Source organism: Eleutherodactylus coqui, chromosome 7 (genome assembly GCF_035609145.1).
Source record: "Eleutherodactylus coqui strain aEleCoq1 chromosome 7, aEleCoq1.hap1, whole genome shotgun sequence".
Taxonomy (NCBI): domain Eukaryota; kingdom Metazoa; phylum Chordata; class Amphibia; order Anura; family Eleutherodactylidae; genus Eleutherodactylus; species Eleutherodactylus coqui.
This window is the reverse complement of record NC_089843.1, coordinates 207784677-207809383: the sequence shown is the minus strand read 5'-3', so window position 1 is coordinate 207809383 and position 24707 is coordinate 207784677. Positions and strand designations below refer to the sequence as shown.

The 24707-nt window shown below is 44.4% G+C and overlaps 1 protein-coding gene and 1 non-coding gene across 3 annotated transcripts in view; one reads left to right on the top strand and one right to left on the bottom strand.

Annotated features, from left to right (window-relative positions):
- The first annotated feature begins 426 nt into the window (after window positions 1-426).
- On the top strand, window positions 427-625 carry LOC136574007 (U2 spliceosomal RNA). The gene has a single exon (XR_010786188.1). It is a non-coding gene; the product is annotated as a U2 spliceosomal RNA (small nuclear RNA).
- Window positions 626-6137: 5512 nt separating this feature from the next.
- Window positions 6138-24707, bottom strand: part of LOC136573099 (17-beta-hydroxysteroid dehydrogenase 13-like) — a 44731-nt gene continuing 26161 nt past the window's right edge. For both annotated transcript variants that reach the window (XM_066574276.1, XM_066574277.1), the window contains exons 2-7: window positions 21850-21957; window positions 21616-21747; window positions 19573-19679; window positions 16017-16154; window positions 10570-10686; window positions 6138-7397 (exon numbers count right to left, since the gene is read on the bottom strand). In XM_066574276.1, coding sequence (XP_066430373.1) covers window positions 7307-7397; window positions 10570-10686; window positions 16017-16154; window positions 19573-19679; window positions 21616-21747; window positions 21850-21957 — 693 coding nt within the window. In that variant the 3' untranslated portion in view covers window positions 6138-7306. The remainder of the gene's footprint in view (window positions 7398-10569; window positions 10687-16016; window positions 16155-19572; window positions 19680-21615; window positions 21748-21849; window positions 21958-24707) is intronic.

Genomic DNA, 24707 nt, shown 5'->3' with positions numbered 1-24707 from the left:
GACATCGGATGCCGTTTTGTATGGATCTCTGGAATGCCCCACACGGACTCCGAAAATTATGGCATGGAAGATGGTCAACTCGGTCAATGCAGCTCTATGGAAAACTAGAAAATTTTAGTTTTTAAACATGAGGTTTTATCTGTGAAGGACATTTTATCCATTACTCTTAACGAGATGCACCAATACTTTTTAGTAGACAAGAAAAATTTTCCAATTTTAGCGAGAAAATGGCTTTTAGCAGAATGGAGCTCCATAATCTGATGCCACCAAGTGCCCTTTTATGTGATTTTAATTTGTTCTGTATTTTTAACATGTATTATATGTAGACGAATGTTTTAAATGGTATGTTTTAATATGTTGTTCAATATGTTTTAATGTACTGTTGACAAACATTTTAAGACGTCTATGTAAATATATGTTGTGCAAATAAAAACACCCCCCATTTGGAGGGTTTGTCAAGTTAAAAAAAAAATCTGTTCTTATCAGTTTAATATCTGATACGTCCCCTATCTGGGGACCATATATTAAATGGATTTTTAGAACAGGGAGCTGGAAAAAGAGCTTGCTCTGTCCACTCCGCGCATTGACCTGGTATTGCAGTACCTCCAGGACCGGTGCACCCCCTTTCCTATAGCAGTTTCCAAAAGCAGAAATGACGAGCAAGAGGTGCAGCGCAGCTGTGGCTGCTGCTAACAAACGAGCACTTTGATTTACACTCAGCCCGTCTGCCGTGAAGCTCGCAACATTGTATCCACTGAGCAGCTGCGTCTGCCAGAGTGTGCAACAGGAACAACTGGAAGCAAAACAACACACACCAGTTCATATGCCAGCAGCACTCTATAGTTCGTACCTACCGCTGCGCTAATAGCCAAGTTGGAAACATTGGGCAGACCGCAGTAAATAAAGAAATGTGTCTGTTTAATGTAAACTTGCACGGAGCTCGTTTGTGAGCCACTGACTGACTGAATGCTGCTGCTGCCGCTGCTGCATGTCTGAAACTTGGTCTGACTTTACATGCACCAGCAGGGATAAGGCCTTGCCTATAAGCATTCCCCAGCTGGCAAAAACGGAACCTCCCTGCCTATTCCTCACCGTGGAAGAACGGAACCTACCTTTTAAAAAAAAAAAAAAAGCCACAGCAGCAGCCAACTAGATTTTGGTAGGCCGCTGTCTCCCCCTTGTGTGCTGCATTAAAAATGCACTCCGCTAAAAATAAAAATGATCCATGAAATAGAGCGTAGGGAGAGAATGAGGCTTCTTGTTATCTGTAGTGGGGATGTGCCAAACAGCACACATGTGCAGTGCAGATAATGCCGCTCTGTCACTAGGCAGCGACATGGATCTCGCAGTCTTTCCGAAATGATGATTGCAGAAGGGCCGTGGGTTGGACAGCTTCCATTGTCTTCAATGGAAGCTGTCCACAGGGAATCTGGCTCAAAATAGAGCATGCTGCGATTTCCTCTCCACAAGTGAAAAATTGCAATTGATTTCCACTTGTGGGCAGGTCCTTGCTGCAGAATCCGGTGGCGAATGCAATGCAAAACCAGGCGTGTGCATTGGGCCTAAGGCCACTTTCACACACACAAATTTTGCACGAATATGAACCATATTCATTTGACTGGAGTCTTATACGTGAGTGATTTTTTATTATTTTTTTCCCGTACTGTACATCTAGAATCAGAATTGGGCTACACAGACTTTTAGATTTGGAATAAGTGGACAGCACTGGTCACAAGTTAGTCATGGTCATAATTAATGAAAGAACTCATGGAAGCCAATAGCGAAATTCAGGATTGGGCCAAAAAATCTGTGCATGTGTATACTGTATATATGTTCTATAAGACACCAAAGTGTGATTCTTCTCAGAAAGAGAAACCAAGTCATCCTGTAGATGTGATACCTTTTAATGGTTAACAAAAATACATGATGTTATAGCAAACTTTCGAACCTCTTAGGATTCTTCCTCAGGCTTAATGGAACAACTCTAAAGACATATTTCTATTAAAATATATACACATGGTCACAGGGAGGGCACAACCATGGTGAACTTCATATGCATTTAAATAAATGCCAGAGACAGGGTAAGGCTGGCTGTCCATGGGCGGTTTGTCATAGTGTGATCCACGGCAATAAATAGCACACGGAGCACGCATGACACGCTTTCCATAGGATAACTATTGAAAGTGGAGCCCAATATACACAAGTGGAAAATCACTTGCGATATTCTGTCCCGCCTGAGGACACTCAGCCTAAAAGAACACAGACATGTTGTGAATAATAGCACTTAGATAAGTACCAGGGAGGGATGAGTATAACAGTAAATAATTAGTCAAGTGACAAGGAATGTGAAAGTTTATAGTCTCTAAATTGATGTTAGGGGGTCAACACCAGGCCTCTGGGTTTCTCATATCTCATAATCTCCACTGATGTAAAAATACCCCTCTTAGATGCATACCATTTCTAATAGTACCAAAGGTGGTTACAAATCCTTCTGTGATGTTGGGACTTAAAACTGCCTTTAAGTACAATAACTTTCAAATGTTGTATGTTGTGTCTGTGACTAGAAAAATAATTTGCCACAGGTAGTTCTGTCTTTCACTCTTTGTCGATGCGATCTCATCCTTGCTTTCAGTTTTTGTCCTGTTTCTCCACCATAAAGGGCCCTAGCAGGACATTTACTGCACAGGATCAGGTACACAACATCGGACGTGGAACATCTGAATGTCCCCAGGATCTTATAGTCCTGCTGTGTGTCGGGGATTTGTATCCTGCCCCTGGTCAGTACATGTGAGCAGGTCTTGTAACTCCTTACATTGCAGGGATAAGTTCCTTTTTGTGTGTCGGAGGGCAATGCACTCCTGATAATAAAGTTCCTCAAATTTGGAGGTTGCCTGTAAAACAGAAGGGGAGGGTCTGGGAATATGGTTTTCAGACGGTCATCCTTGTATAGAGTATGATGAGAGTTTCTTTGCAGTTTTCCTTAGTACCTCTATCTGTGAATTGTAGGTCACTACTAGAGGCACACAATTGTTCTCCTCCTTCTCTGTGTATTGGAGTAGTTGATTTCTGGATATCCTAGTGGTTCTGGTTATTTTGTCACCAATTGAGGTGGGATGGTAACTCTAGTTTAAAAATGTACTTTTAATGTGACACAAATGTTCCCCTCTGTCTGTTGGATTGGAGCAGATCCGGTTATATCTAGATGGACTTTATAATGTTTTTAGGATGGGAACTGTCCCATCTGAGGTATGTGGTATGATCAATTGGTTTTCAGTATAAGCATGTCTGTATTGAGTTGTTTGAAATTTTTATGGTGGTGTCCAAAAAGTTGATTTCTGTATATGAGTTGCTTAAAGTCAGGTTTATGGTGGGGTGGAATGCATTGAATCTATCATGGAATACTATTAGCTCTTGTTCAGTGTTGGTCCAGATGATTATGATGTCATCAATGTAGCGGAAGTAGGCCAATGGTTTGCTGGAGCAGGAGGCCAGAAATACACTCTCCAGTTTTGCCCTGAATAGTTGGTATATTGTGGTGGCATTTTTCTGCCCATGGTGGTTCCGTTGAGTTGCAGGAATATCTCTTCACCAAAGGAGAAATAATTGTGTGCGAGTATGAATCTTGTGAGTTGTAACACCGATTCAGAGGTAACCCCATTGGCCTCAAGGTATGCCTTGCAGACTGCAGTCCATCTTCATGTGGGATGTTGGAGTATAAGGATCACATCCATGATCACCAAGATGGCACCATCAGGGAGGGGACCTATGGTTGACAGTTTGTTCAGTAGATCCATGGTGTCCTGCAAGTAGCTGGTTATGTTTCTCACCAGTGGTTTGAGGACACCTTCTATCCATCCTAAGATTCCTTCAGTGAGGGTTCCCACACCTGAGATAATTGGCCTTCCTGGGCTACCAGCTTTGTGTAGTTTGGGAAGCATGTAGAATACACTAACCCTGGTTATCAAGTCGAAAAGTGTTGTGGAGCCCAGACAAGCTTCTGATGACCCTTCTTAACTCCCTCACATATTTTTGAGTCGGGTCTTAATCCACTCTGGTGTAGTATCTGGCATCTGTCAGCTGTCAACATATCCTGCATGTTATTAAATGCTTCCTTTTTTTGCTTGTCCAGTATAGTAGAATCCACCACATGCCTAAAGGAGTCTATGTATTTACCAAAAGTGGGGTTGCGGCCAGGAGATGGTGTTCAATCAGAATTCTTCTTGGCCCCCAGTTTCTCCTATGTTTGAGTTCTTGAAAGTCCTGTGTCCTCTTTGTCAAGGAAGAACTCTTTCCGTCTAACTCTTTTGAAATATTACTCAATTTCACTTCAGAGTTCTATTTTGTCGAGCATTTTAGTAGGATAAAATGAAAGTCCCCTGGAGAAGGCACTGAGCTCCACATTAGTGGGGTTGTGAGATGACAAACTGATAACACAGCTTGTTATACCCGTGTCTGTGTCCTTTTAGGGGTTCTGTTATATCCTGCCAGACTCGGAGTGTTCATGATCAGTGCTTGGGTAAAGGACTCGGGGTGTTCCTGATCGGTATTTGGGTACAGGCTTGCTTTGAGCTGAAGTCTGTGGAGCTTCTTTTCCTTGTTCTTTATTAGGTACAACCATAGTGTTCTATATAAAACACCAAATAATGATCAGATACCACTTCAACCCACTGATAATGATTATAATGCAGTTACCTCCAGTGATCACATGTGACATTCTCTCTGATTGGAGTCATCTGTTTTTCTTCTCTATGATTGCCATGTAGACTTCATTCTGCCATAACTTGTCATGTGTGATTGTTCTCAGTAAGAGAAACCAGGTAATCTTGTAGATATGGTACCTTTTAATGGGTAGCAAAAATACATGATGTTAGGATCCTGAAGACCCAGAGGTGGCAGCCAGCCCAGCAAGCCAAAACCAAAGCGTTCTCTCCCTAAGCTCCTCTACCTTTTTCAAACACTACCCATTCAGATTCTGAGAAATTATTTTCTTAAACTGAGACAGTTTTGTGTGGGGGGGGGGGGAGAAGCAAACCGCGCCTTAGTTATAGAGTGCTCACTCAGCGGAAGGAAAAGGGAGGAGCAGGATTACCAAATTTAATTCTATACCATAGAGCTGCGATTTGCACATTGGTCTTAGACCTGGTTCATGAGAAACCACCTAAGCAGTGGGTTGAAATGAAACAATCCTCTGTTTCGGGTCAGGCACAGGGACTCTTTTGGCTTAAGGGGGGCAATGGGGCATCAGGGGCTCCACCTTCATGGCTTCAGTACTGTAGATTTGGGACGGATTTGCACAGCAACACCAGCTAGTAGCCTCGCCAGGCTAACCCGGACTTGCCTCAGGGAGACATGGAACTTGGTTGTAGAAGACAGCCTTCTGCCGTTGAGCACACTGTTGGGTGAGAGGGGTCTTCTGACAGGTGCGTGGTTCCACTACTTTCAGATAAGCCATTTTATATGAGCTCGGGGGCCAATCTCGGATTTGACCGCACCACCTACGCCCTTTGAGGCGCTCTGTGAGGGGCCTCGGCAGACGAGGGGTGAGATCTCTGCGGTCTATGACATCTTGGTCACTGGGGGGGAATCGGGATGTGGTGAAGGGAGTTTTTTAGAGATCTTGGGAAAAGGAGTTGGGCTGGTCTCTGACAGAGGATGAATGGGATAAGGCTTGGTGTTTGATCCACAAGATGTTAGTCCCAGGTAACCACCAAGAGCTGAATTATAAACTTATAACGAGGTGGTATTGCACCCCAGCACGTTTGGCCAGATTCTACCCAGGAACCTCGGACGTGTGCTGAAGATGTTTGGGAGAGACTGGCACACTCACACACGTATGGTGTTCCTGTCCCCAACTTTTGAGGCTCTGGTCAGAGATGGAGGGCCTATACAATGTTCTAAACGGGGGGCTCTATAACACTTTCACCGGAAATTGCCTTACTATCTAGCTTGCCGGGGCCCGTTAGTACTCATAAGAGGAATATTTTAAGATTTTTCCTCCATGAAGACAGTGATCCCTAGATTTTGGAGATCCCAGGACCCCCCGACACGATTGAACTGGGTAACAGCAATGGATGAAACTGGCCGTATGGAGGAGATGAGGGCTAATTTGAGGATATTGAATTAATAAACTATAGAGACATCTTTAGGAAACATTTTATTTGACATGAGCTTAGTTCATTTGCCAAAATGTTTTCCTTGGTATTATTGATTATACTGCAGTGATGAATAATTTTGAGATTGATATTTCTCTCATTGTCTATAATAAAAATACATTTTAAACAAAACAAAAAAAATACATGTGACAGCAGGCTTTCAGATGGTTCTGTTATCCACACTTCATCAGGCTAAAAAGGAGCTGGTTTGGATGGCACACAATTATAACACACAAATGCAGAGGGGAGGGGGGGACACCCCTCTTGATCTTAAAGGGGTTCTGACATAAAAAAAAATTTTACTCACCTTGCCTGGCCAGGACCGATCGCCAGGCGTGTCCCCTCCAGCTGGCATCTTCTTCTGTGGCTTGTAGAAGCAGAGCAGGAGCGGTCAAAATGACGGCTTCCTGCTTTGCTCCCTCCGTGAGCCACTTCCGAGGTGAACGAACGGGCCGCCCACAGCAAGCACGTCACAAGCAGTGCTTGCTGTGGGCGGCCTGTCCTTCCTGGCTGAACTCCGAGATTCTGCGCGTGCGCAGTGGAGACGCGGCCTGTCCTGACTGCTGTCAGAGGGCACCTCTCCCCTGTGCATGCGCGCAATCCCGGAGTGGCTTGGCTCATGGAGGAAAAAGAGGAAGAACAGCGCCTGCTGGGAGATGACCCCCCTGATGACAACAACAACTGAAGACAAGGTAAGTATTATGTTTTTATGTTTTAGCAGCCATTAAACCGTGGGTTCCCCGTGTCCATTAGGCAGACCAGGAAACAATGGCTGGTAAAGCATAAAAACATTATTCATGTCAGAGCCCCTTTAATAGATGTTCACGCACAGAAATTTCAGACTTTAAAAAAGAACAAGACAGTCTGAGCCGGATGGCAAATAATATTTGCTGACTTCTACAACTATATTAGATATAATTCCAGCGACTAATCCTCTAGATGGGTTTCACAGCAGCTTTCCAATGGCTAGCACAAGGAACAATTGGATATATGCAGTGCAGAAAAAGAATACGGAACTGACAAAACATAAAGAAAGCAGAAGGAAACAGTTTAATACTTGAAAATGTACTAAAAGCAACACCATGTTTTAGCTGTAAGCTATATGTAGCAAGAAAAAGATACACTTTGCTTTTGTGATTTATCTTTAGACCACATTAATCCTTTTTGGTGATACTTCTCAGCTTAGTACCGAACTGCACGTCTTGCATCTCGCTTATCCTCGATATTACACGCTGAGGAAGAAACCTGAAATGAAATTGCAGTTGAATACAATGAAACTTCGTAAAACCACCATCTATTAGGGAAATGCACGTGTTGTGTCATGTAAGTTCAGGTCTGATGAGCTATTATACCAAATAAAACGTGATTGTTCTCAGTGAGAGAAACCAAGTCATCTTGTAGATGTGAGAGTGAGACCTTTTAATGGCTAACAAAAATGCACGATGTTACAGCAAGCTTTCGGGTTCTTCTTATCAACCCTTCATCGGGCTAATTAGCTAAGAGTCCTAAAGCTTGCTGTAACCTCATGTATTTTTGTTAGCCATTAAAAGTTATATCTACAAGATGACTTGGTTTCTCTTACTGAGAACAATCACAGTTTGCTCTTCTGGCTAACACCGGACCATTTTTCATTATACCAAATGGCAAAAAAAAAATTGACCCACATTTAGTAAGCACTTGATGCCAGTTTTTGCTGTAAGCTGTGGCACTAAAATATTGCAAATACTGATGTGTGAAATTTTAATGACCGTGTCTGTGACTTTGCTTGTTGGTCGTCAAATTTTGAAAGTAAGAAGACTGGTCTCCAAGGAGATGTAGTTTAGGATTTATTAACTTGAGCAGGTGGAAATGGCAAAAATCGTGGCGAAAATCTATGCCTGTGAGATTTCATTTTTTACCTGTCTGACAGGTGAAAGTGTACTATTTTTTTATTTTTGCTTTCCAGTGGGGGTTTCTCTCTATATCTTTAGCAAAGAGGCAGGACTGACGCTTGCTAGTGGCATCTACGGCAGTTGGGTAGTCCATTAGGGATTGTCCTGAGGTGTTGTTAAAGCTACTAATACCCCCTTAGCCCTGTGTTGCTTTGGGCCCCCTATTGGGGAACCCATCTGTGCAATCTGGCACGCTACGGGACTGATACTTCGAGGGTGACGTTATTTATTCGTCATCAGTTCTGTATTCTCTTACACACGACTTTTCCTCTTAATTTACAATATATATTTGATTGATATTCAATTCAGTCTGTCTGTCCCGTATCTCCTGAAGATCCGCCATACTGGCGGTGAAACGCGTAGAGCTAGAGGAGCAACGCAATTAGTTGGCAGAGTTAGCAATCAACACTATGAGCTAGAGGAGCTGCAACAAGTTGGCAGCGTTCGCAATCAAAATTATCCGAACCATTGAGTGGACAGTACTATATTCTCGGTGTCTCTATAGTAGACACCTTGAGTCTATCAGGGTTCTCACCCCTCTATCCGAGCTGTCGCTCTCCCCTTTATGTGTGCCTGAGTTTTGTTTTTTGTCTGTCTTGTCGCTGGACCATTGCGGTTTCCCTATTACGTCCGGATACCCCACCCCAGCTATCTAGCCCTAGTGAGTATGTTTTTGGTAGGTTCTAATAAAGAGTATCAATAGTGATCTTTTAACAAGTCTAATCTGTGAAGGGCTACCAAAAATCACATATAGGTTCAGGCGATTTTTGAGCGCCAGCGATGTCTTTTCCTGAGAATAATCTAGCATCGCATCGCTGCTGCCCGCAATTTGTTTGCATGGTAGTCAAGAGGAGTTTCTAATGTTAGAAACACATCCCACGAACATCATAGGTTCGTGCGTTGTAATAAAACGGAGGCGCCATTTGTAAACTTGGGCACCAAAAAAAAAAAGAAAAGAAAGATAGATAAAGCATGCTGCGATTTCTAAATCTCACAACATCCCAGGCATAAAACATCGCAAATCGGAATTAAACCATTAAAAAGCATGGGTTTCATAATTCTGCATTTTCACTCACTCACGCAACGCTCGTAAATCATGCGATTTTCTCGCCAGTGCGAATAAGCCTTAAATGTAGCTTTATTCTTTCCATGCTTGACATCACTACATGAGTCAGTGCCTGCCAGCGTTTATTTCCTTTCTACTAGCGCTATGGCAAAGAAAAAGGACAGTCTTAATGAATGTGGGCCGATACAGTTTGTTGTAATAATGGATCAGAAGAATACATGGTTGACGGTGCTTGATGTATACGCCTTTACACATGGGCGGTCAACTGTCGGGAGAAGCAAAGAAGGAAGAATAGGATACTGGGAATGGTACTACAATTTATAGTGACTGTCCATTCGGAGCTCAAAGATGATGTGCAAGTCAGTACCTGGAGGGAGGAGAGATACCTGATATTTACACTAAATGGACAAAAGTATTTGGACACTGCATGTTTTTCAGAAAAAGTGCTTTATTATGCTATTTAGTAACGTGTCGGCCCTCCTTTTGCTTGTATTACGTTCACAAGTTCTCTGTAAGTCTGGGCAGCAATAGCTCGCCGTTCCTCGTGCCAGGCTGTGAGAAGAGATTGTTGTTAGGATGGGTGTGGATGGTAGGGGTCGTACCCGAAGCTCCAGTTCGTCCCACAAGCGCTCGATCGGATGTATGAATAGTTATTACAAAATGAGCAGCTTTTTATTTTACCCATGTCCTTCCCAGCATGCCGTGCGGCAAACTTAGTATTTGCATATTTGCTGATTTTCTGCAGTGTCCAGATACTTTTGGTCATATAGTGTATGTCCCTTAAAGTAGAGTTGTGTGCCTACAAGGAGTCTGATGTAGTTTGAGACACAGCCCTCATCTCATCATTGGTTCAGGCTTCTGTTCTTCTCCCATCTGTAGCTCTACTGGATATAACACAAGTCTTTGGGTATGTTTACACATAGTGGAAAGGCTGCGGAATATCCTCAGTGGAAAATTCAGCGTCGAATTCTGGTAAAGGAGGCACTAACTGCCAAAAACTTTGGAGGTGCAGGGGAGCCCCGGCAGATATTCTGCAGCCTTTCCACTACGTCTAAACATACCTTAAGGCTGAAAACACATAGCAAGGCTGGCAGCATACAACTAGGCCATGCCTACCCATACTAGCCAATGGCTGTGCTGTGTACCATGTCAGAATCTGGCACCGATTCAGTGTCCTGAGTGGGCATGGTCTTGCTGCATGCAGCCAGCCAAACCCTCTTTCCAGCCTAACATAGGCTTACCAGAAAGTTAGCGCATGGAAAGCTGATTTTATCGTAGCAAGGCACAGACTGCTAAAACAGCAGCGGGAAAATGGAGATATCAGGGAATTGCTGCAAATACAATGGAGGAAATGAGCCTGAGTAATGGGGAGCCGGGAGGGTCACTTTAATCATAATTGATAGTTTTAACAAATTCTTACTTTGACAGTGTCAAGTATGTGTTCACGGAAGGAGGGAGTATAATCATCGTCTTATTGGTTACGATGCCATTTACAAAACTTTTTGCAACATACTCGGGTGTTAGAACAGGCCACAATCTGAAAACAGAAGAGTAATAGTGAGAAATTTAAAAAAATGAGCAAAATATGAATATGATCAAAATGTGTCTAAATGTGTCTCAAATGCATAGTTGTAGATTACAGGAGCTGTCGCTAAATAAAACTTTAGTTCACTCCTGCAAAACATAAAAGTTTTGAATTGAACTTATTTAAACAATTCTCCATTGTCTAGATATTGCTGGTACATATTATACTTGGTATTGACAATGACAACTCGCCCGTGGCCAGCCAGCCTAAATGGGCCTCTAGTTTATAATCCTGTAAATAGAATGGGTGCAGGTAAAAAAGATTTCAAGCATTTGAGCTGCAAGCTTTTTAAATGCTTCTGAATCAAGAGAAACCAAGATGCAGTCAGATGTACAACCTTACTGACTGCTATTGTATGGCAGCGATAGATAAGATCACAGATCATCCAGCTATTAAAAGGCTTTAGCAAAAATATCACATTAAGGCCTCATGTCCACGGGCAAAAGAAGAATTAAAATCCGCAGCGGATTTTAACTCTTCTCCCGCACGCGGATCCGCACCCCATAGGGATGCATTAACCACCCGCGGGTAGATAAATACCCGCGGATGGTCAATAAAAGGGATTTTTTTTTTAAATGGAGCATAAAAAAATCTGGACCATGCTCCATTTTCGTGCGGGTCTCCCGCAAGGACGGCTCCCGCAGGCTTCTATTAAAGCCTATGGAAGCCGTCCGGATCCGCTGGAGACCTAAAATAGGAATTTAAAAGAATTAACTCACCCGCAGCGGACCGGGAAGGTCTTCTCTTCCTCACGGCCGGATCTTTCTTGCTTCAGCTCGGCGGATGTGCCCGGCGCATGCGCACGGCACGCCGACGACGTGCCGCCGGCGTGACGAGTTCATCCGCCGGCCGAAAAAGAAGATCCGGCCGTGAGGAAGAGAAGACCTTCTCGGTCCGCTGCGGGTGAGTTAATTCTTTTAAATTTCTATTTTCAGCGCTCATGTCCGCGGGGCAGGAGGGACCCGCTGCAGATTCTACATGGAGAATCCGTAGCGGGCCTGATTTTCCCCGTGGACATGAGGCCTAACAGTTTAGGAATTCTGGACATTTTATACATAGTCCCTGCATTTTCACACAATCAAAAGTAGTCGTACAATTGACTGGTACAGATTCATAGTCAGGTGTGGCCGGTTCACTCATCGTGTCATTACACGTTAGGGAGATTAAAGGGTTGGAGTTGCTTCCAAGTGTTGAATTTGTATTTGTTAGGCCAAGTTCACACGAGCGTGCTTTTCATGCTCTAATAGCCTTGCTAAAAAAATATATCTATATATATATCTCACATCTCGCTCGTTGGAAGATCGTGTGAAAGGGGGATTTCAAGCTATTAAGTCTCAAGCTTGGGAGCTGCGTGGCGTTTGTTATCCTGCTCCCATAGGAGTCTATGAAAATTCCTGCACGGCGCACACCAAAGGTAGGTCAGGTCCCATCCCCTCTCGCAGCACGGACCTTAGATGTGGGCTTTGCTCACGCCTGTCCTATCTTTGGCAGGTGCAAGCTTTTAGCGCGTTTAAAATTCCTTCATGCGAACGCTTCTATAGGAAACGATTGGTTCTATTTAGACGTAATCTTTTCACGCACCTAATCTGCGTTAAAAGCACTCTCGTGTGAATGAGGCCTTAGGGTGGTTTCACATCTTAGTCTGTCCTTCGGTATTTGTCCTGTTTTTTTTTTTTTTTTTATAAAAAAAACTGAAGCAAACTGAACCCGTAGAGAGCAATATATGTTTTGTTCTCAGTTTTGGTTCAGTTTGACTTGTCTTCTGCATCCAGCTGTTCTCTTCTTGGAACGCTCAGCTGGTATACAGCTGAGTGCTCCGAGTGGGGCCGCTTGTCTTCTGCATTCAAGCTGTTCTCTTAAAGCGCTCATCTGGTATAAACCTGAGCATTCCGTGCAGGGTATGCAAAACACAGCTGGAGCGCTGTGTTCTGCATACCCCAGCTGTGTTCACGGAGCGGGATGCCAGCTGAAACAATAGTATTAACTGTATCCTGCTGTGAACGCCTGATAAGACTGATTGTTCTTTTTCAGCATGCTGAAAGAAAACGATCATCGTCTCTAGAGATGAGTGAATATACTCGTTTCGAGTAATTACTCGATCGAGCACTGCGAATTTCGAGTACTTCTGTACTCGGGTGAAAAGATTTGGGGGGCGCTGGGGGTGGGGGGAGGCGTGGCGGAGCAGGGGGTAGCAGCGGGGAACAGGGGGGGCCCTCTCTCTCTCCCTCTCCCCCCCACTGCTCGCTGCAACCCCCCACTCACCCACGGCTCCCCCCGAATCTTTTCGCCCGAGTACGGAAGTACTCGAAAATCGCGGCGCTCGGGCGAAAATGGGGCGTGGCCGAGTAGGTTCGCTCATCTCTAATTGTCTCGTTAACGAATACTGCATGATGTCAGCGCAGTTAGACCCAATAATTCTAAAATTTTAAACCAGCCTTTAGTGAAGGAGGCCATCATTAGGGTGAAAGACCAAACAATCAGAGAGAGTAGAAACTTTAGGAGTGACCAAATCAACATTGTGATACATTTTTTAGAGATCTGAAAGAACACACAAGACAACAAAAGTTGATGACTGCAGAGTTCTTGGGAAAGAAAACCTATTTGGGACCTTTCACACAGGACGCAGCGCAGATGCAGATTTTGTCAATTAGTGTAGATTTTGTTGCGTTTTTAACTCCAGAACGCATTATGTGAAACGCCTTGTGAATGCTCTTGCCTCTTTTTCCGCATACTCTAATTGCAGAATTACATCTCCTGTAGGTTACAATTCTGCAACAAATCATGCTTCGTTCCACAGCAGAAAACTTTTCTGTAGTGGAATTTAATCTTGTGGTTTTCAAGTGTGAAAGTATTAAGATGATGTGTTAGACTTCATATTCAACGGGTTAATACATTGTCATCCGAAACTTATGTGAACAGAGTGTCCTTGATACACTGGAGGAGGTTAAGCTTTTCTTGGAGAACATATTTAATAATTTTATCAGAGTAGCGTTATATTACGTATTATCAAACTTTTTCATAGAATGGTAGAGTTGGAAGGGACCTCCAGGGTCATCGGGTCCAACCCCCTGCTCAGTGCAGGATTTACTAAATCATCCCATACAGATATTTGTCCAGCCTCTGAAGACTTCCATTGACGGAGAACTCTCCACCTTCCGTGGCAACCTGTTCCACTCCTTGATCCTCGTCACTGTCTAATATCTAATCTGTGTCTCCTCCCTTTCAGTTTCATCCCATTGCTTCTAGTCTTTCCTTGTAAAAATGAGAATAGGCTTGATCCCTCTGCACTGTGACAGCCCTTCAGATATTTGTAGACAGCTGTTAAGTCTTTTGCAAGCTAAACATTCCCAGATCCTTTAATCATTCCTCATAGGACATGATTTGCAGACCGCTCACCATCTTGGTAACTCTTCTCTGAACTTGCACCAGTTTCTCTATGTCTTTTTTAAATTGAGGTGCAAAGAACTGGACACAGTATTCCAGATGAGCTCTGACTAAGGAAGAGTAGAGGGGGATAATTACCTCCTGTGATCTAGACTCTATGCTTCTCCTAATACATCCCAGAATCGTGTTTGCCTTTTTGGCTGCTGCATCACACTGCTGACTCATGTTCAGTGTGTGATATGTTAGTTTATCCAAGTCTTTTTCACAGGTGCTGCTGCTTAGCTCAATTCCTCCTATTCTGTATGTACTTTTAAAAAATTTTTTATTGCCCTGATGTAGGACTTTGCATTTCTCCTTGTTAAATACAATTTCACCGCCCATTGTTCAAGTTTGTCTGGATCTTTTTGAATCCTCACTCTCTTCTATAGTGTTAGCCATCCCTCCTAGCTGTGTGTCATTGGCATGTAATAAAGGCAATGAAGCCGGTCACATGTTCTTTCCTCCAGCGCTGCAGAGAGACGGCCGTCTGCAGGTACGTCCGTCTGCTGGTGTCAGTCACACGGGCACATCGGCGCCGGTGTACGGGTGCCGATGCGCCCGTGTGACTGAGGCCTTACTATGTACTATAATGTATTTGTATTGATGTATAAAAAATAATCCTTAAATTTATAGGTTTTTTGCTTTGCCCAATTACTATATTTTTTGGACCAGACGACGCTCTCAGATTTAGAGAACAGAAAATAGGAACAAATATTTAATACTAATTAAAACTACCCTGGTGGTCTAAGGAAGTGAAGGGGTTACTGTCATTAGCTTTGGTGTTCTAGCCTGAAAAAAACGGTTAAATATTTAACAGTCACCTCCTATCCAAACTTGTGTGTCCATTGCAAGTACAGTATTGTAGATCCCACACATGTACATACACAGACAGCTATTCTACAGACATATTGTACATGGATTTTATGAATGACGTTTAGGGAGCGTTCACACGTGGTTGATTTTCCATGGAATTTCCAAAGCTTGAAAAAAAATGCGCCGCACATCTGCACCATCCGATTGGATGTTAACATGGATTTCGGTGTAGATTGGCAGCAGATTCCATCCCTTCAATTAAAATGATGCAGATCAGCTGTGGATAATCCACAGCAACCACTCCACATAATGTAAGGCTGGTTTTACACATCATATAGATGTGGAATTCCGGTTATGAAATCTGCCCCGAAATTCTGTGATTACTGTAAGTACGACGGTCCAGAGCAAGATTAATGGATGCAGCTTTAACAAGCCTTATTCAGGGGAACAAAAACCAACTGCAGATCCAACATGTTGCGTATTTTCAAATCCATCTAATGTTTCTGTTGCAGATATGCCATGAGATTTCACAGCAAATTTCATTTATGTCAATGCGTGGCTATTCCATCAAGAAAATTCACAATAAAATAATATGCGCATTTGCACGTGCTCCATGAACGCTCCATATTTGGTAATTAATAGAGATGAGCGAATCTACTCGGTTCGGGTGTTTTTGAACTCGAGCACCGCTTTTACCGAGTAACTGACTACTCGGACGAAAAGATTCGGGGGGCGCAGGGAGTGAGCGGGGGGAGAGACAGCTCCCCCCTGTTCCCCACTGCTACCCCCCGCTCCACCACGCCGCCCCCCCGACACCCCCCAAATCTTTTCGTCCGAGTAGTGAGTTACTCGGAAAAAGCTGTGCTCGAGTTCAAAAACACCCGAACCGAATACGCTCGCTCATCTCTAGTAATGAAGGTTGCCTTTTTTGTGTGGCATATATTACTGTACTTTTTGCATGCACAAGGCATGATACTCCCAGCCATTGAAAACTTTTTACAGTATTATTAAAATCAAGGTAGACATATGTGTCTTAATTCTCTTACCTTGTGCTTGGGGTATTAACAAATCCAGTGGTTACGAATACTGGACATAAGCAACTTGTCTTAATACCATCTTTTCCAAGACTAGCAAGCTCTACGGTCAGACACTCATGAAACCCAACGGCACCAAATTTACTAGCACTGAAGAAAAAGAGGAAAATAAAGAAAATTGGTATCTGCAGAGGAGTTCAGACTGTGATGGACATCTAAGGGCTCAGTCACATGGGTGTTTTTAACGTGCGTTTTTCCGCACTTCAAAAATTCACACTAGATAGCACCAATGCTTTTCAATAGCAGCGGTCACATGTGCGAATTTTACATGCGGAAAAATGCCTGCGGCAAAAATTATAGGAGACCGCCTCGCAGAGCGCATGTAACTGCGGCAAACTGGTGTTCTATGCGCTCCATGGGGCCGGCGGCAGCAGCGCCGACCTAATTGAGAACATATGCTGAACATCGCTCTGCCACAGCTGTGCCACAGCTGTCACAGCTGTGGCAGAGGAGCGCGATGTTCTCCCATGGAATTCAATGGAGCCGGCAATACAGACGGTTCCATTGAAAGCAATGGGCTGCCGGCAAGCGCTGAAGGGCTTCAAATATAAGCCCTTCCCTGAAAATCAATCCAAAAATGTGTAAAAAAAAGTAAAAAATCTATACACACCTTTCTGCAGCTGCCGGGGCTCAGCCGCGTGCAGCCGGCTCTTCTCCTGCACTGCTCTGAGTAGTATTCAGCATGGGCTGCCTCTGATTGCCTTTACACTGTGATCAATCAGAGGCAGCTCTCAGCTATTGAATGACAGCTGAGCGCTGCCTCTGATTGGTCCATGCGCCCAGCCAATTAGAGGCAGCACTCACCCATTCATGAATTCATCCATTCGTGTGACTGAGCCCTTTTGAGTGGATAAACGCTGCTAGCTGAGACGCCCGCTTAGGTCACACAAATTTTTGAACGCATCATTTATGCGTTCAAAAATTCGTGAGTCAAAACGCCCGTGTGACTGAGCCCTAAAGATGAAATATTGATCTATGTTTCATATATTTATGGATTTTTCAACAGCATTTAAGGGATAGTAAGTGTAAAAACACTCCGAATTTTATTCTATTCTGTCTCCTATTGCAAAAAAAAAAAGATGAATTCCTTCTCAAAAAGTCCAGGAAGATCAGCCATTCTCTCTCTTCTCCTCACATGGCCAAACAGATTAGTCTAAAGCTGATCAAAACAGATGGTTCAAACCAAGACAACTGTTCTGTGCGTGACATTTAACAAACGTTTGTTTTGCTACACCGCTGACAGACTGTCAAGTGGGCTGTCTTGTGTCTAACAATTGCTACTACTTCACTGCATATGACACAGTCGTCTGTTACAGCAATGACTGAAGGATCGTTTCTAGAGATGAGCGAGCATACTCGCTAAGGGCAATTGCTCGATCGAGCATTGCCCTTAGCATGTACCTGTCCGCTCAGGAGCAAAGATTCGGCTGCTGGCGGCGGGAGTGGAGCGGCGGGGGAGAGCGAGAAGGAACGAAGGGGAGATCTCTCTCTCCATCTCTCCCCCCCGCTCATAGCCACAACTCACCTCTCACCCGCGCCGGCAGCCGAACCTTTTCTTCCGAGCGGGCAGGTACTCGCTAAGGACAATGCTCGATCGAGTAATTGTCCTTAGCGAGTATGTTCGCTCATCTCTAATCATTTTACATGGCTAGTTTGAATTACTTCTATCCATTGTGCATGGACAACTAAAGCTCCATTTACATGCAACAATTATCGCTCAGAATTCGCTCAAACGATGCCTTTTGAGCGATAATCGCTATTCAAACTCTGCACCATACTGCACAAGTTTGAAAAAGAAAACAGCGGGAAGACAGGGCAAGTCCTATCTTTTCTCGCCCATACTATTAGCGGGCGAGAATTCTGCTAATGAAAATGAAGCCATTGAAATCAACGGTTTCATTTCGTGCCATCATTCAGCCGTCATGATCATGGCCGCATAACGGGACTAAATCACAGCCATCTTAAACATACCAAGTTGATTTTAAATACCGCATTCGGACACTCCTCTTGTATAATGGCTCAAGCGAGTCATTATAAGCTACGGGTGAGGTGGTGTACTGTAGAACACCCCAGTGGTTGTTTGACCACAAACTTGCCTCTCACAACAGATGCTGGAGGTGCAATGACTCCATATCTGGTGGGAGTGTCCGCTGGTGGTTCAATTCTGGCAGGAAGTTGAAGCGGTTCTGGGAAAGTTGTCCTCACACAATCTGAAAATCACCCCAGAAATGGTATTTCTATGGAAGCCATCTACACATTTCCACCCCCAAAAACATAAGTTGATGGCTTTCTTATTAGATGTGTTAGACCAGTGTTCCCCAACTCCAGTCCTCGGGGACCGGCAACAGGTCATGTTTTCAGGATCTCCTCCGTGTTGCACAGGTGATGTAATTATTGTTGGTCCTCAGACATTACCACAGGTGTTCTTACCATAGGATATCCTGAAAACATGACCTGTTGGGGGTCCCTGAGGACTGGAGTTGGGGACCCCTGCATTAGACCAATGGATAGAAAGGGTTGACCTTACGTACAACCTGGAAGAGAGCACCGGCTGGGTAAGAGGAACGCATGAGAAGTTCTTACACATCTGGGACCCCAGGAGATTATTGAGGAAGGATCTGGTAAAGCCCTAATGACTGCCCGAGCGTTGAATGGAGTGGGACAATAAGTTTACCTTATATTGTAACGGAGTGATCTGTTTTAGGTTATAAAGGAGCTATACCCCCCCTTTCCCCTTTTATACCCTCCCCTTTTTCTCTCCTCCCTTTCTTTCCTTTTTACCATCACTTGATTCTATTTTCTTTTCTTTTTCTTTTCTTCTTCTATTTTATTGTTGTAGGTTATATGGTTCTGATTAGAGATGAGCGCGCGTACTCGGTTCGGGTGTTTTTGCACTCGAGCACGCTTTTTCCGAGTAACCGGGGGTGAGTGAGAGAGAGAGAGTGAGAGAGAGTGAGAGAGAGCTCCCCCCTGTTCCCCACTGCTACCCCCCGCTCCACCACCCCTCCGCCACCCCCCGGCGCTCCCCGAATCTTTTCGTCCGAGTAGTCAGTTATTCGGAAAAAGCGGTGCTCAAGTGCAGAAAAACCCGAACCGAGTACGCTCGCTCATCTCTAGTTCTGATGATTTTCTATTTTGCCGTGTCTCAATCAAGGCCCAAGACTGTTTTCCTAGGCCTCACTGAGTGTACACAGGTTTTGTGTGTATTATTTTGCCAATGAGTTCTATTTGGGAGATTCAAGAAACGGTCAATGTACCTTCGTTGCACTCTTATGTGAAATGTGATATGTGTTCCTATACAAAATTTCCAATAAAAGAGGATTTCAAAAATAAAAAATAAAAAAATCACGGCCATCTGAAGAAGAACTCGTACAACTAGTCACACTTGAATTAAATCTCCAAATAGATTCCTTTCCTCGGATGGTCATTTTGGTTTATGAAGTGTAGTTTTAAGTAGTCAGATCCAAAGATGTGCTATGGTTTTGCACTAAAAATAAAACCAACTTACCAATAATCTACCAGATAGGTTAAGCCGAGATGACCACATACAGAAGCCACTGTGGCTATGTGACCTCGATTCTTTTTCATCATTGCAGGCAAGAAAGATTTGGTAGTCTTAAAAATAAAGTAAATGTGCCATTTTATAACTGGGCATAGACATGAAGTATAACACATCCTCAATACATTGCAGTTGATACATTTATTATAAGTAGGGTTTTCTATTTCCTGCTTTCTAAGGCTGCCTGCACACGGCTGAATTTGCATTGCGGAATCCGGAGCCGGCGTCCACCTCCAGATTCCGCAGCCAATACCTACCATAGCATGCTATGGAAAAGCGGGTTTCCCTGCCCACGAGCGGAAATCAATTGTGATTTTCCACTCCCAAGGGAAAAAAATAAAATAATTTGCAGCATGCTCTATTTGAAGGCGAATTCCATGCAGACGGCCTCCATTGAAGTCAGTAGAAGCCACCTGACCCGCGGCCCTTCCATAATTATCATTGCGGAAAGGTCACGGGATCCACGTCATTGCCTAGCGATGGTGAGTCATTATCTGTACTGTGCATGTGCGCCAGCGCTCCGGCCGCCACATCCGATGTACAGTAAAGAAGAATCTGGACAGCAAAGACATGTGGGGGGGGGGGGGGAGGGTGAATCAGCTGCTGGGCACCGGGTGGGATCCCGCTGCGGAATCCAACCCGGTCGTGTGCAGGCGGCCTTAATGAGCTTTTAGACAGACTGATTATCGTTCACAAAAATTGTTTAAAGGCGCGAAAGTAAACGAAAATCGTTCAGTCTAAACGCAAACCACCGACTGAAAGATGGATAAGAGAGAATAGAAACTGATCAAAAAGGTGTATGTACCCCAAAATGTCAGCAGAAAGTAAGCCTTCACTAAATAAAATTGGAGACGGGGGGGGGGGGGGGGGGTGTCAATGAATGGCAACAGAATGCTATTAAAGTTTTTATTCTTTAAGAACATGGCTATATAAATTTGGTATCACTATAATTGTACCCATCTGCAGAACATAGATAGTGTGTCATTTTCATTAATCGTGAATGCCGTCAAAACAACTCACCCAAAATAGCATTTTTTTTCCATTTTAACCCACTTTTAAAAGTCTTCTAATGCATATGGTTGTTACGCCTGGTAGGGGGGTCCCTACAATCAGCCCACTCCCATATCCCTACCGACTTGCCCCCCTGGGCTAAGCCCCAGGACAACAACTTGGCAGTGGTCCTTGCTCTGACCTAATGACAGGGACCCTAAGGGTGAGGGACAGGAGACGTATGGTCAAACAAGCCGGGGCAAAACCTACCGAGAGCAAAACAACAAAGAATAACACAGAGAGTAGTCAGGGAAAACCGAGTCAAACCAGGGAGGCACGTGCGCAGTACAAAAGGACTAAGACAGTAGCGGAGTCAAAGGCATAAATGGGTCAAAGAACAGACGAGAACAGTATACTAAGCGGGTGCTAGCAGAGCTAAGTCTAACCAAACACTGGCAACCTCTGCTAGCACTCAGCAGCCTGATATGTGAAATTCATGTGACACGCCGATAGAGGAGGTGATAAGACCAGCTCTCCCCGGGGCAGTGTACTATACAGAGAGCTGTGCAGCCGGCCGAAGGAAGCACATCCCCGAGCACGCCGCCGGCGGGAGCGGGCAACCACCAACACGGGTAAAGCCCGACCGGAGCTGCCCAAACTGACACCCGCGGCATCAGGAGGCGCAGAGTGCGACCGCCGGCCGCCAGTGCCCCCAGCAGTAACCCAATACCTAACAATGGTAAGCTAAGTGTTACCATTGAAAAAAACTACTCATCCCACAGAAAACAAGCCTTCATGTAGGTAGATATGTCACTAGAAAAAAAAAATATTATATATATATATGATTTTTTGGAAAGTGGGAATACTGGCACACAGGAGCATCAATGATCCTTGGCCATGAGAGGATTAAAGTGTGAACCAGCCTGACTGTGAAGGACACGGCGACGAAATACACAGATAAAGGCATAACATTCTTTAAAACCTAAAAGTTGTTTTACTAACCCAGAAATGTGCAAGAATGTTAACTTCGAATGTCTTCTCAATTTGATGATCTTGCAGATTCAGAAATTCTACCCCGAAGACTACTCCGGCATTATTTATCAGAATGTCCACATCGCCGACGGTGGTCTTCACCTTCGTCATATCAAACAGGTTATCAGTTATTAAAATGTGATAATAATAAGTAGCAGACCGTAAAACTAGCAGTATTTGCACATATTAAACATGGCTGCCCACCTTTTCAGCTGCAGCATAAATCTCATTCCTCTTGCTGCAGTCTACCACATATGTGAAAGCTTTAGCTCCTAGTTTCCTACATTGTTCGGCTGTTTCTTCTATTCCGTCCTGCAGAAAGAGGTTACAGTATACAGTTATGGGGGAAATCACTATAAATTCTACATACAGGAAGAGTAAAATCTACCTACACAGCTTACATTTTAATATTTTGAGCCCTCAAAGTAAGTTTCTAATCTGCTCTATACACAATTGGTCCCCAAAACCAAAGCAAAGTACCAACTTCCTAGTACTGGAGAAGTTCTCCAAATGCCCACCATTTCTTTGGCATCACTCACCAACTAGTGGCAGAAGCTACAACTTACAATCATCCTGTGCCCTGTATACATAATAGAGCTTTGGGGCTTATTTACACCAATGCATTTGCCCGGTGTATTGTGCTTGTGATATGCAGTGGATACAACCCAATGCTTCCAATGGTATCTGCTCAGTTACCCATCATTTTACCAGAAGAGAAGCGCTGCATGCGTGCCGGATCTGCGATGGAACCCCCAGCACAAATGTGAAAGCAGTCTAGCCACAGTAAAAGAATTAATGACACCAGTATGTTACATAAGCCTAGTAGGTCCATCTTATTAATTACTAAAGACTTCATTGGGTTTCGCATTAAAGAAGCACTATGGGAAAAAGTTTCCTCTGGCCAACACTGATTAAAAAACTGCTATCCATTTAGTAGACTACTTGAAGCATATTTAACAGGATGAAGGAAGCAGGTCAGCCTTGGTGTTTAAGGAGTACCTGCACTTTCACTTCGGAGTGTTTCTGCTCTGTTGGACATTTTTGGCTCCTTCTGGCAGCTGAAGACGGCCCCATATAGCGGCTCCGAAGTGAAAGTGCAGGTACTCTTTAATGCCTCATGTCTGTGCTGTTAGAAGTGGGCCCCTAGAAGTTTGGGCACATGGATCTTCAGGCTCAGACATGAGGCCCTATTAGTACTCCTTACAAGCCTCAAGCTATAGTTTTCTTTATAAAGCACGCATACTGTAAAGTTCTGGACTGCATCTCTACGTGCCCTCAAGTTAAACAGAATCCTACTGAAAATAATTTATCTTGCATGATGAATGGGGTTACGAAAAAAAACATACGCCAGAATTGTAGTTTTTGGTCACCCCGTGTCCAAGGAAAAAAAAGGAATCCAAAAAAAAAAATTGGACCCCAAAATGGTACCAATAAAAACTACAGGTTGTCCTACAAGCCTTCCCTTCCCCCCAGCCCATTTGGGAATATGTGGTTTACCTTTCTGAGGATTTCTGGCTACTATTCTACCCATTACTCTTTTGCTTGTCATCACTATCTTATGTACCTTTTATCTCATAACTACAGAACAAAATGTTGGCTGTGTATTGTAGTAAACTGAATAGGTGGATGAAATGGGTGTAGTACATTTTTGGAATATCTGACTGTTGGCAAGCATGTTGGTTCGGTTGCTGTGATGGTTGAGTATAAAATATTTAGTAAAAGTTCATATAATTCAAAACATAAAAGATTACTAATGACAGATGAGCAGCAAGCCGGGGGAGCAGCACCACCGCTGGCAATCTTAACTCATATGACTGAGCATAGATTTATATCAAAGACCACACTGTGCCTTTAAGGTGCTGTCGCTGCAGCTCTCCTTTTCCTGCTTCCACCATGTTTTCTCAACCTTCTCCAAAAATGAAAATTTTGAAAAGAACAAGGAAGAGGAGGAGGAAGAGGAGAAGGAAGAGGAGAAGGAAGAGGAGAAGGAAGAGGAGAAGGAAGAGGAGAAGGAAGAGGAGAAGGAAGAGGAGAAGGAAGAGGAGGAGGAAGAGGAGGAGGAAGAGGAGGCATACTGGAAGAAAGCATACTGGCCAAGGTCTGGGGAGTTTATATAGGAGGATGATTGCATATCACCACCAGCTGGGTGGAGGAACCAGACACAGTAACCTTGTGGGTGCTGGAAGAAACAGAAGCAGACTCAGGAGGCAGAAGCCTCTGTCTGCTAGACCTAACACACCACACATAATGTCTCCCTTAGGGCTTATTCAGACGCCCGTATATCGGCAGGGTTTTCACGCCCGGCCGATATACGGTGTCCCTTTCTGCAGGGGAAGGAGGCGGGGAGCTGTGCACTGAGCTCCCACCCCCTCTCTGCTATTTGCAATAGGAGGGGTGGGATGGGGGCGAAACTTAGCTCTGCCCCATCCCGCCCTCCCATTGCAAACAGTGGCGAGGGGCAGAAAGGGGGCGGGAGCTCAGTGCACTGCTCTTGGCCTGGCCCGCCTTCTCCTCCTGCAGAAAAGGACACCATATATCGACTGAGGGTGAAAACCCGGCCGATATAGGGACGTCTGAATAAGCCCTTTGGCTTCTTTCCCATGGGTGTATATCAGCCGGCGTTCACACAGCATGGGCCCTGGTGCATATACGCCGAGGTCACCATGCCATCGCCCCTTTCCCCTCCCTCCCCCTCGCAGGCTCACCTCTGCTCTCCTCCCTGCTCATTCTTTGCAATGGGAGGGGGCGGGACAAGCTAAGCACCTCCCTGTCCCGCCTTCTTTCATTGCTTGCCGTGGAGCCATCCCGCCCCTTGTCCACAGCCAGCAATGGGAGGAGGTGGGACAGGGCGGTGCTTAGCTCTGCCCCAGTACCACCCCCTCTCATTGCAAAGAACGAGCGATGAGGAGAGCAGACCTTGAATTGCGGCACACAAATCTACAACTACAAGGCTTATTTACACAAGCATATATCGACCCAGCGTTTTCACGGCTGGCCGATATACGCTTCCATCTAAACAGTTCCCCCCTTTCCTCACCCTTACCGCCTCTCTGCTTCTCTCC